We start from the raw sequence: 13410 nt of genomic DNA, 5'->3' as shown, positions 1-13410 counted from the left end.
AGGAGTAAGCGAGAGAGAAGGAGAGAAGGAGAGAGCTGGGGCTGCTGGGAGGTGGGGCACACCGCACATCCAGAGGAATCACTCCGACCGCCGGGGTAAAAGGAATTAATCAGACCGAATAAATTATAACATGAAAGAAGACGGAGCACTTCTCCATCCATCTCTCTATCTTTCCATCCATCCATCACACGTTCCTTACATTTATTTATTCAAGAATTATGATTCAAGATTAACCTTGTAGCACATAATTGTCATTACAGATTTGTGGGTGTTTCAGATGTCACTATTTCTGACTTTGGTAGTTTTTTTTTATCTTCATTAATATAAGTTTAGACTTGTAACTGTCAGATGCATCTCCTACTTCAGTCATTCTTTCCATTGGTACAACTCACCTCCGTGGTGATCCCCATCCTCTTAGCTATTCAAATTCTTGCAAGCTTTATTCAAAGGAATATCCGTACAAAACAAAAGTGACAGACTTGACAGTTGAACACTCAGAGCAACATTTTAATTTCAGTATTATATTCATGAATCAATTGTTCATGTTAAAGGTCTCAGCTGATCTGGGAAGACCTTGAATCTGGAAAAACTTTTCATTCATTTTGGAACTAAATGTAGTTTCTAATTTCTTCTGTAAAAATGATGTTGTTTAAAATTATTATTTCAAAGGTGAATACCAGGAAAAAGGATTCTGAACGACTTCTGAAGTTTTGAACTTAGTAGAAAAATAGATAAGTGTTTTTTAGAAAATTGTCTTTTTAGTAATTAAACCCGAAAACCTCAGCTGCAGTAGTCGTGGTCAACTTTCAGTCTTGTGGAGTCAGAGGTCGTCCCTCTGGCCCTTTGCTGCTGTCCTCCCCCAGGATGAAAAATCGTATCAACATGCATTAGGACGTCTGAGTGGACAGAGATCAGTGCTGACAAATAGCTGGTTCTCAACAAGTGCAATTTTGGTGAAAGATGGTTCTTTAAACGCCGCTGAGTCAGACTTCTTGATCTCCTATGAGACAATGTGAAAGGAATGAGCTGATTGGTCAGCGGCCTCGGGGCTCTGCTTCGTCCCTGATCTTGTCTGATGATTTGTCTCTTCCACACAATCTGTGTCTGTCAGTTTACTGTCTTTCTGCTCTCTTTGCTCCTTCTTTCTTCTTTCGTGTCCTTCTCTTCTTCCTTCTATCCTTTGTGGTGTTGGTCAAATAATTAAAAAGGCAAAACAAACTTTTAGTCAAACTGAAATCCTAAAAAATGTATTAGGTTTTTGACTTCACAAGCTCTTGCTGTTTAAATGTATTTGTTTACTGCAGTGTTAAGGTTGAAACTCTCTATCATTACGTGGACTTTTCTCTTATATCAAAATGTCTTTTGTCTTATATAAGGAACAAGGGGGACATGTCTAAAAACAGGATTTTCTCTTTAAGATATTATGCAACAAGGAAAGACAGTAATTACAGTTTGTTAACATTTTAATTGGTATTTTTGGCTTGTCTTAGCAGTTAGTTCTTCAAATAATGATTGTAAATTATGAACTTAAATGCAAAAAAAACTCACTTTCCAAAAACCAAACTCTTTCAAATTTCATCATAGCCCCATAAAACTTGGGTGTGCAAATATATAAAAAAGGTGTATAGAGAAAATATTCCCATTTGAATTTGGAAATGTTAAGGCCATTCATGGCACCTTGCCCCCCAGGTATTTCTTTTGCATGGCCTTTAATGCTCCCATAACACAAACACCCAGGGATGAGATTATTTTGATACAAACATCAAAGCAGCAGATCAGAAAGAAAAAGCACCGTGCGCGTGAGGTGAAGCGCTGGCCCCCGGGGGGGGCACAGAGCATGTAAGCTGATTGAGCTGTCTGCTTCCCCCTTCAAACTTGACTTGGAGACATTTGGCTCACACGTAGAAGCAACCGTGTGCGACCACCTCGACAACGCCCCGATCGCCACAAACACACAGAATCTTTTCTTTCTTTTTTAAATCATAAGATCGATCATCAAACTTTCAAAAGTGGTTGTTTTCAAATGTCCTGTTGATTTCTCAATGTTTATGGATCTTGATGAAAAAAATGATGGGCCTGATATTTATGAGTGTCTGAAATTTGTTGCAGATTTCCCAAAAATGTAAATGTAGATTCAGAAGGGGACTGTCGGCCTTGGCGAGGTATGCACTCCTCTCAGTGCCCGGGGTTTTTCTTGTCTTGGAAACTGCTTCATAGGAAACACGATGGTAACTAAGGGAAATGCAGATTTTGAGATTTACCTTGAACTTTGATCCCTGATAAAAGGGTTAAAATGTTAATTAATTGCTTTAAATTGGAAATATATCTCGGCCTTTAAATGTGTGGTGCAGCTTTTGAATACATTGTTGGTGAGTTGTATCTTTTTAAAGGACTTTTGGTTCTCACGTACAAATGACATGGTTTAGATGAACACATCACCGATCACATGATAAGAGCTCATCACATCTTCCCCTAATAATATCTTTCTTCATCTGGGGTTAAGTTATCAGTGTATACATCTTAATAAAAAAGACACTTACACAATGACTGTGTGATTTTCTTTCGTGTGGTATTTGGTGGCCATATTTGTGTGATAAATAGAAACTGTCTCACAGGAAACGTGTCACTGCAGGGGTTTTTTAAGTGTGCGGTGGCATTTCCCATTTGGGCACATGGTCTGGTGTGTCTGCTGAGCCGGTGAGTGAAAGCCGTCCGCGGCAGCCGTACAGGAAAGGTTTCACAATGAGTGAACGATAGAAGCTCTCACTCATCTCAGCAGGAGACGGGACCACATCACCTACGGATAGGATCGCAATCACATCAGAGGTCTTTGAGAAGAAGAAAAGCTCTGAGGCCTGGAGTTTCCTTCCCTCACAGACTACAGTGGGTAGGAGGAGATTCACCGAAAGGCACATTTATTTATTTAATTGTATTTTTTCTTCACAGTGATTGGGAAAAACTTTCATCCCGCCCTCAGATAAATCAGGTCAGATAAACACAGTTGTGGCATTTCACACTGAAAACAATCCCTTCCGGCTTGTCTGAGCATAAATGCAAGCACAAGACGCCTTTTCCTGTCGTGGTGAGCCCTCTGTGCCTTTTTGACAATGCTGTTATCTAACCGCCAGATTTTTTAAGGCTTCTGCTAACTGGCTCCCACAAGACAAGACAAGACAAATATGGATGTGGCCTGAAGTCCTCGTAGTATCTATTGTTTGAATGAACCAAATCCTGGAGGAAGTGTGTCTCAGAGAGGATTTACGTCGTCTGTGGTTGCCTCATTTCCTCCCGACTCCTCGTGTCATTATTTTAGTTGCAAATGCTTGCCCCAAAAATGTCACAAACAAGTTGTTAATCGTGGAAGATCTGATAGATATAAACAAGTACACCATTAATTAGCTCTCTTTAGGACCAGTCATTGGAGGTCATTACTGCGGAGTGAAACCGACAACCGCAGCCGAGAAGAGAAAGTTGCCTGCTCGTCTGTCTCCGTCCACTCATTATGAGAGTGATAACTCATTTCTAAATGCCTTCGCCCTTGTTGGGTTTGATCTTGCACCCAGTCATATTCATTGCCCCTGGAGCCAGCTGCAGCAGAAAGCCGTCTTTCATGAAGAGCTCGGATGTTTTGTCACCGCATTGAGTCTGAGCTGTAATGTCAGATTAATGGTGGAAAGGGAATCTCCTTCCATTCCTCTTCATCTCTTCTCTCCAGCCGTTTTCAGACAGGATCTCCAGAGGATGTCTGGACAATTGGGTCAGGACATTCTCCTGACTTTGCCTTTCACCAAAAACAACACAACAGGAAGTTGTCCAGGCCAGAAATGTTCACACCAATGCAACGTTGAGTAAAAAAGCTGGAATCTTAGTTCTCTGTATATAATGCATTGCAGTATAGTAGTTATACATATGTGCACCGAGCATTTCTCTCTGTTCGCTAAAACCAGTGGTTACTGATTCATCGTGGCCACGACCCAGATGTTCCAGTGGTGTGTGGCAGCAGTGGATGCCAGAGTGTGTATTTGCATGTATGTGTTTGTGTGTGTGTGTTTGCATGCACGACACTGGGCGTGTCCTCGCATACATGCGTTGACGCAGGCAAAGGAGCAGTCGTGTGTATGTGTGCGTGCATGTTGGTAATTGGGGAGTGGGCGGACCTGTTGGGGGTGGTGGGGGGTGGGTGTTTGGCCCTTTTTTAAACATAGCTGCGTTGTTATGGTTGTCGGGGCTTTGATGTTGCCCAAACCTCCAACTAAGAGGCTCTCATTTCGGGCTCCTGACACTGGAGAAGGCAATGACTTCCAGATTGGGAGACCTACTCGCTGCTCGAGACTCGAGTGCTCCGGTGGGATGGGTGGCGGGGGGTCATGACGGTCAACGCAGGTCAACCTGATGCTTCGGATGGGGTGCAGAGGAGAGGGTGCAGCAGTAGTGCACGTACTGAACACGAGTGTACATGTACAACGCACACAATGTTGACACAGGAGATGTGGGGGATGTTTTTGTTCAGGCCACTGAAACAGTTGGTGAAAGATACAGCTTTGTAGTTTATATATAAAACATATATTGAATGTGCCATCTTTCGTACTTCAAGTGATCATTGATTTTTATATATTTCACCAAGACCACCATCTTCTCATAAATTTAACCAAGGAGCTTTGAGTTGCCTGAACCCAACCACTAACCCTCAAAACCTCTCCACATGAACATTGTGTGTTGGCAGTAAACAGTTTGTCGATGTATTCAGGATAATATTCATACGTTGCATTCATAGTGGCCTTAGAGTCTTCAAAAACCTTCAAAGTTTCAAAGACATCATGGAAAAGAGTGTTGTAAAAACTTTACTTTCTTATTGCTCAAATGGCACATTTGTTGTAACAGTTAATTTAAAGATATCTTTTGATTCAGCAACTGCAACTCTTTATAAAGTGTTGTTTGCGTTTGTCTATGAAGGACTCCGCTGATTCAATTGATGACTGAACATGATGCTGTGACGCTCTCATCTCTTTGTGAACAAAGGCTCTATCCTGCAAAAGCAGTTTGATTGCAGACACTTAAACGATCGCACAGAGCCGAGGTGAATGAACGTACCATTAATTCGCAGCAACAGTCCGGAGATTTTTTGTCCCCCGCCACACTGGGGCAAGGACGACTGAAAGAAAGAGTGCACTGGTTGTGTTTTCTTTTTGTATCTACCATCTCCGTGACATCTGAGATTAAAGACATTAGACTGAAAAGCACTCAGAGGGGGGGGGGGTGACAAAAGAGAGGGCGCTTTAATTTCCGCTTCAAATATGAAAAGAGATGGATCTACTTAGTGTGTCATCTGAAAACTAAAGAATACATTAGAGTTGTCTTATCAGCATAAGGTCTTCTAAATGAAGGTGTGTGTGTGTGCACTCATAACCATGCAGTCACGTTTCTTTGCACGCGTGTGTATGTGAAATGCAAACATACGAGTATGTGTGTGTCAGCGAGTGTGTGTGTGTGTGTGTCAGGGTCAAGGTGGAGGGCATCGTTACAAACAAGTGATGTCTGGGATCCCATTAACTCTTTTATTCAGCAGCAGATTTCTGTTCAAATAGAGTGGAGATAAAAGGCTTCAACAATATGCTGATAAATCAAAGGCCTTTCAAGTGAAATGAGACTACAGAGACACTGAGGGCCACATTCAACATTTCCTGACGCACTTAAAAAGGTGTTTATCTAATTGGCATTTTTTAAGTAATTGCATCTTTGAAGTAATTATATCTTTGATGTAATCAACAAACAGGCGGTTTATTATTCAGCCGCTGCAGTTGGCGTTTGACAGTGGGCTTCTTCATGTGAATTGCTGCTTACATGATTAATGCATGTGCAGTGATCTGGAAATGCAGCTGCACATAGGAGGTTTGAGGAAAAGGGCTCAAGTGAAATAGTGAAAGCAACAGGCAAAGAATCTAGAGGAGGATACACGTTAAGTTACACGGTAACTTAAGGAACTAGAATGTCACTGAGTAGAGCACGTACCTTCACCAAGGTTAATGCCCTGTCTCACCAGGTCAAAGCAATGTTTCCTATCAATTATCTAGATGTATTATCTAGTAACCATATTTTAATAGATACATGTTTTCACAATAACAGGGATCTCTAACTTAAGGTTTTTGCTCTGTCGCTGCATTAGCTGTTTGCAGTGCTACTCACCAGACTACCTGCTGCCAGCCCGCTTGCCCTTAAGAAGAACTTCCTTCAGTGTGATGTTCGTCGATGGTAAATCCAGATTTCCGTTAAGACTCAACCGTGACTACAGATATGTGGCAGAGGAGGGCCCACCGCAGAAACCGGGCTTCAGCAAGACCTTATGTATTGTCCTTGAGTCACAGCCAGTGTTTTATCTTGAGTCCTAACGTGTGTCATTGTCCTATTAAGTAATACATAAATCAAATTGAGTCAGTCACCGTTAAAAACCCAGTATTTACTGTTGATTTGTACTATGAACTCATTCCCTGATGATTTATGCCAGGCTGCAAGAGGGTGGGGGTAACGCCACTCAAAATGAAAGGGTGGGTTAGCACTTTTCCTCAATGTGTGTGTGTGTTTGTGTGTGGGAGTAGCAGCTTGCACCTGAACATGTGTGTAACTCCTCCGGTTTCTTTTGTACCGAAACCATAGCTGCGTGTTTCCAATTCAAAGTCGCGTAAGTGTTATTTGAACTCTTGCAAGTGCGTGTGTGTCCCACACGTGCATGTACACACTCGTCTGTTCCAGCCCGGGTAATTATTTGTAAGTTTTTGTGTGTGTGCAAATGTGTGTGTGTGTGTGTGGTGGGGTGAGGGGGGTAAATACAGAGGGGTTGATAATTATGGGTTAAATGAATGCTCTCAGTCAGCCTCCCCAAGTGTGTGTAAAAAAAGGAAGGCGCAGCGAAAGCCACTTCAAGGCCGACTAATTACCCCGAGGAAGAGAGGAAACATAAATGGACGATTTTGCGGCTATAATGTTACAGCAAAATGGCTACATCAACCTCAGCACGTGAAACGGAGCCACAGCTACTTCTGAAGACTCCGAGCAGCCCAGCACAGATGTGCGTGTTGGTGTGTGTGTGTGCGTTGCATCCATATGTGCAGAATAGGTGTGTGTGTCATAGTGTATCAAAAATGTGTTAAGCAAGTGTGATTAAAGTGCAGTGAATCACACTTCAGTATTTTCTGTCTTTGCAGAGTATTCATATCTGGTTTTCTTGTGCGTCTCATCGAACACAGATGTTGTTGCAGCTACAGTTCATTGGTTTGTTCCTTCAGTCTTGGATCAGATGTGAAATCTACTTTAGATATTTGTTGACTCTGGTTTTGACGTTTGCAGTCAGGAGCTTTCTTTGCTTTTACTGTGGTTTTGACTCAGAACGATGTCAGGTTTTATCTAACGCCTTTTCACATGCGTTCTAATGGCGCTAACTACCCAATTGTGGGAATTCCCAGCAAAATGTCTTGGCTACTGTTAAAATGTAAAATTACATAACTTCCATTTCGTATGGGCAGAACTCTGTGGCTCTGTATGAAGGATGTGACTAATATGATGCTGTTGTGAATGCGTCAGTGCAGAGAAACTCCAGCTGTGTGAAAGACAAACTACGGGTTAACTCTGTAACATATCTGGATCTCTAATTTGACCGGTAGGTCATGTCAGTTTCCGATTCAGTTTTTTTCCCCAAAGCTGATATTAACGGCACCTTTTCTGCTTATATGTCATTCATCATATGTCTTTGTTTTTATTTGAGGGAGTCGCTAATAAAAAAAGTTAGCAAGTCCAAATGCTCTGAAGGCTCCAGGGTCATTAAAACAACAACCAGTAAAGCAGTTTGTGTGTCTACAGTCAAGGGTTTTATCGAAGCACATGTAGATCTATCACACTGCTGTTTCCTGATGTAGCACCATTCAGTCTAAAAGGACAGATGAAGGATTTTTGGTCCATACCGCCAGAGTCTATGCTTGGTACTGTATATTCCTTTGCATCTTCAAGGTATCAACCCCATCACCACCTCCTCCACTCTGCCTCCTCCCCTGCACCTCCTCTCTCAGCCTCACACCCGCTCTCCGGTACACAGGCATTGCGTTTTGTTTTCATGTGTCTCAACATTAAAAGCAGTTTATCAGTTTGATCTTAGCTCCACAGCCCGACTGACTGTGAAGCATACACATGAGAGTCTCTCTCTCTCCGTGTGTGTGTTTGTGTGTGTGTGTAATGTTTGGTCAGGGAGAGAGAGTTAAAGATGTTGATGGATAGGGAAGACACCGATGAATGTGTGTATGTGTGAGTCTGTGAGTGTGTCAGTGTGGAGCATGTGTGTGTGGAGGCTCTGCCTTTAAGTGATAAGGTATTCACTTTGTAACTCAGCAGGAGGCCCTGCAAGTAGCACCAGATATTCCCCTCTGTAGTGCTGATGTTACACACACACACACACACACACATACACACACACACACACACACACACACAGGTTTATCCATATCAGTGCACAACATAAAATAAATTATTGAACAACAACTTTTATCCAAAATATTTACATACATGGAAATCAGCATCTCAAGCTTTCAAAGGCATAATACTATACATAAACACACACACACACACACACACACACACACACACACACACACACACAATCAATCCATACACCTCCCCCACTCACTAAGACACATTCACATTCATATTATGTCTCACCTTAAACAGAAACAACAAGTGTCCAGTCCACACACACACACACACACACACACACTTATACTGTGAACCTCTGGTCAGCTGACGCGTTGTAGGTCAGCCTGCGTGCTGTGATTTTGCAATAACTAGATTAATTTATTTTATTGAAACACATTTTGTAAACAGAAACATGAAAGCAAACACGCATCAACGCAGCCACACTTGATCATCAAAGCTTAATCGATCAAATGGTCATCCTCCTCCTCCTGCTCCTCTTCCTGCTCCTCTTCCTCCTGCTCCTCTTCCTCCTCCTCCACCTCCTCCTGCTCCTCTTCCTCCTCCTGCTCCTCTTCCTCCTCCTGCTCCTCTTCCTCCTGCTCCTCTTCTTCGCTGAAAACCAATAGTAGCAAAGTGCAGCTTTTCTGTTTGTTCAACACCATGTTCAAAATATCCATCTCTCTCTCTCTCCATCTTTTATTCTTGTGTTGGCAAACTACATGCTGGGGGGGGATGCTGGGAATGACATTGGCTTCTTTGTGTGTTGATTTCGTAACCTTTGTGATTCAATTAAGAGAAGAAAAAACTGAGAAATGCGATTTTTGTTTGATTTGATTGAATGCATCGTCTAGCTCAGCAGCAAATGTTGTAAAAAAGAGGGAAAGTGCAACGTCAAATCTTTACAATTCAATCAGTGTGACAAATGTATAAAATGTAAATTGTTAATATTGTCTTGATTAATTATGTATTGTCGTCTTTTTGTACAGTCCAACAAAGTGTCGGTGGTGCAGCAGTCACACGGGATGCACCCCCTGTCGTCCCTCCTGCCCTACAGCAACGACCACTTCAGCCCGAGTCCTCCACACCTGCCCACAGACATGAGCCAGAAGACAGGTGAGAGCACACACACACACACACCTACACACACACACACCTACACACACACCCAAAAGACAGGTTTACGTTCCCAATACGTGACTGTGCTGTAGGTACGGATATGGAGACACACACAGCCGTCTTTAATGATGTTCACTGCATGCGGATGCTGCATTGTTGCTGAAATCCTTCCACAAACACACTCCAATCTTTTTGTGCTGTGGAAACATCATACATCACATGAACACAGATGCAATACACACACAGAGACACACACAAATATGCACAAATGCTCACACATGCACATTCACTTCCACAACAAGCATTGCCTACTTTTACAAGACACAGTAGAGATGTAAGTTAACAAAAGTAATATATTCATATTCTTATCCTCCTACTCTTTCTTTTGCTTATTCTCTCTCACTCACTTACTCAGTCACTCACAAACACACACATACACACACACATACTGGATTGTGGATCTCTCCCCCCCACACACACACATTAAGGCACGCACATAGTGAGTGAAGTGGCAGCGCTGGCTCCGTCAGCCTGTGGCAGTCCCACGGCCGCTCTGAAGTGGCCTGCTCCTCTGAAGGGACCGCCAGCCACACGCGCACACAAACACACACATATACACACATTTACACACACACACACTTACAAACATGGAAACAATTAGCGTGACAATCGCACAAGCCATCACAGCGGCACACACAAGGTTCTCCTTAGTGAACACTGCACACACAAACACACACAGTTCTCTGTTTTGAAGTCACAAACAAACACAAGCCGACGTTTAAACGCTGCCGGATCTTTTGTCCTGCAGGAGGCGGGGCTAGAAGGGTGACAGTGTCCGTGACAGTGTCCATCTGTGTGTCTGGAACTTTTGCTCTAGTGAAAGATATCTCATCAGGATGCTTATTGATGAATTTGTGGAATGTGTTTATGATCACCAGAGGATTGATGTTTGGTAGCACGATAAATATGGTCTCATGTAGAAGCTCAGCAGTGTGAGGTAGCTCAGTGTTATGCAGCTGAAATCCATGAAACGATGAGGTGAAACTAATCCGTCCTCTTTCGTTTCCTGGGTTTTCTTGAGGAGTAAATTGGGTCCTCAGTTTGGAGTTCTGACGTGACGATGATGATGATGATTTGAAAATGTAGAAAACGGGAGTAGAGATGTTGAGAGTAAAATGAAACAGCAACAGGAGACGAACAAAAGTCTTTTCTCAGCTTTGATTAGATATTAGAGTCCGACCTCAAGCAGTCTCCTGCCTGCTCTGTCTGGAAATCCCCCTTTTCCTACCAACACACTCTCCTTGTCTTGTCTAGACTGAGTGTGTCTGTGTGCGTGTGTGTGTATGTTTGTGAATGGCAAGCTGACTCAGCTCTTAATGACAGACTGGGCCACCTGCTTCATATCCCCCCTGATACACTCATACACACACACGCACACACGCACACACACACTGTTAACACCTGGCTCCTGCACATAACCTTTCTCATATCAGCTCACCTGGATTCTGACTACATTTCCACTTTACACACACAAACACACACACACACACACACACACACACACACACACACACCCACACACACACACACACAAACACACACGCCATCTTACCTCACTCCTCACATCATTCGTCGGCTCTTCACAGGTAGGGGTTACCTCATCAGTGATGTCATTTTTGGCACAACTACAGGATCTTCCCCTCTGTCAAACTGATCATCGTCACTGAGGTTTTACTTTACTGTGGGTCAACATGGTGTTTTACCTGCTGATGGAAGGATACGAGCTGAGTTGTAAAAACAGTCGGGGGGGGGGGGCTGCTTTGTCAATACAGGTATTCATAATATCTGTATATGCAATAATATGTTGCTCAGACACATTGAAACCTTCCTCTTTTAACAGTTACTCCTCAGAAGCATCATAGTGATTCCGCAAAGTGGGGAAATAAAGTATTTGTTTACAAATACAGATTTTCTTCTAAATTCAAGAACCTGACAGTGGAGGTAGAGACTCTGTCACACCTAAGCCCGGCTTTACGTCATCGAGTCTCTTACGTTAAGACTTAACGTAAGAGACTCCATGACAGGGATCCTACCACGCAAGTTTCCATGGTACCCAGCGAGTTTGATAATATATATTTATGTTTTCACTTCTGTTTTTTTCGATCTCGTGGAAGCACACCAGTTAGAACTGTGTTAGAATTCATTCATATTGTGACTTTCATACACAAAATACAGCTCCAATAGCTTTAGAAAATAATAAATGAATATGAGAAAATCTAATAATGACGTTTCTGACCTGGTCTTTTTATTGAGAGACTTAACAACACATTCAACATGTGATTCAACATCAACAGTCGCGCTGTTCCCGGTTGATCGAGCACCACAACACAGCTCTGACTGGTTTTCAGATATGACTGTTGGCTCGGACAATTAAACGTCAACCACAGGGTGAGAGAAGCAGAAGTGAAACATGTCTGCTTTCTGTCACGCTGCCATGTGTCTCATATGGCCTTATCTTTTATACATTTTGATATTATAACCAAAGCAAGTATTGTATATATCCAGAGCCTAATTCAGCTATACCATAGAGCTTGATAGTTTCCAAAAAAACTTCTGAAAAACACACAGCGGTGAGTCACACTGTCGTCACTAAGTCATACCCACATGCATCTTCCACCTGTTCTAATTAATCACTTCAGTATCACGAGTTTTGTTTTTACCTGAGCATGAAAAACCAGGTCCTGCATCGCTCTACAGTGTGTGTTTGTGTTGTGTTTCCTTTTACAGTTTTGAATAATGAAGAGTGTGAGTCACTCAACCAAAAAAGAGAAATGAGAAACCAAATGTGATGACTAATAAGACAGAAATCAAGAGTCATATTAGACACGGCTTTTTATTATGGGTAACTTTACACTGTGAAGAATTACTTTCACTATTTCTTTGACTTTTGATGTTTGCTCTTAAACAAGGTAACTTTTCCTGTACCCGAGTGAGATCTGTCAGCGCTCTTACTGTACTTACTGTAACAAAACACTAGGTAGTTTCTTCTGGTCCTGGGCCCCTTAATGTACATCACACAGACGGGCTTCCACCTCATTTAAATGCTCCGATGCTGCAGCGCTTTCACTCTCAGTGGTTATAACCACCAAAATACATTATCAGTGTAGAATACTATTTTCAGCTGCTCAAGTCTCGGTTTAACTCGCACACGTTCTGATAGCAAGCTCACGCTGTGCAGGTCTGACTCAAACGGTTTCCCCTTTGAAGTGTTTTTTCTTCTCCTTGAGACGTTGAGACCGTGAGATAGTCGTCGTCGTTGTTATTAGACGGCCGCTTTCAAAGGGGCATTCCAAAGAAAACTGCCCCATTACTGCCACTAATTTTCCCCCTTCACGTTTCCCAACAGCAGCGGCGATAATAAGCTGAAGCAAGAACGTGACTTACAGAAATAAATCATGTTTCCATCACATTGACGTGTCAGAGATGGACAGCTTGATTAAAATGTGTGAACTCCGTGTTCCTAACAGAAGTGTCCCTAATGCACGTTTTGCATCATTATTCTCAACATTCTTTATCTATTATGGATATAGATTAAAAGAGGTTTTATTTTAATTATTCATGTGTTTATTTATAATATACTGTATATTTCAAAAGTTGCAGTGAAATTTAAATGTATTATGTGTTACTATTTTTTATCATCCACATTTAAAATGTGCAATCTGTTAAAGTGGATTGGACTTAATTTATAAAAACATATTTGCGCAGTTGAACCTATGCAAATATTGACAGACAGAAACTATATTAGCCTTCAGGCATCGTCCAGTAGCCCTTTGGCAACAC

General features: G+C 42.2%; 1 protein-coding gene across 11 annotated transcripts in view; it reads left to right on the top strand.

The window, feature by feature from the left end:
* The window catches only part of tcf7 (transcription factor 7), a 58059-nt gene that overhangs the window by 27791 nt on the left and 16858 nt on the right, over positions 1–13410 (top strand). For all 11 annotated transcript variants that reach the window (XM_062406702.1, XM_062406705.1, XM_062406712.1 and 8 more), the window contains exon 4: positions 9441–9567. In XM_062406702.1, the coding sequence (XP_062262686.1) occupies positions 9441–9567 (127 nt within the window). The remainder of the gene's footprint in view (positions 1–9440; positions 9568–13410) is intronic.

This window comes from Platichthys flesus, chromosome 15 (genome assembly GCF_949316205.1).
Source record: "Platichthys flesus chromosome 15, fPlaFle2.1, whole genome shotgun sequence".
NCBI classification, from domain to species: Eukaryota; Metazoa; Chordata; class Actinopteri; order Pleuronectiformes; family Pleuronectidae; genus Platichthys; species Platichthys flesus.
The sequence above is the reverse complement of the archived record's forward strand: the minus strand, read 5'-3'. Positions and strand labels throughout refer to the sequence as shown.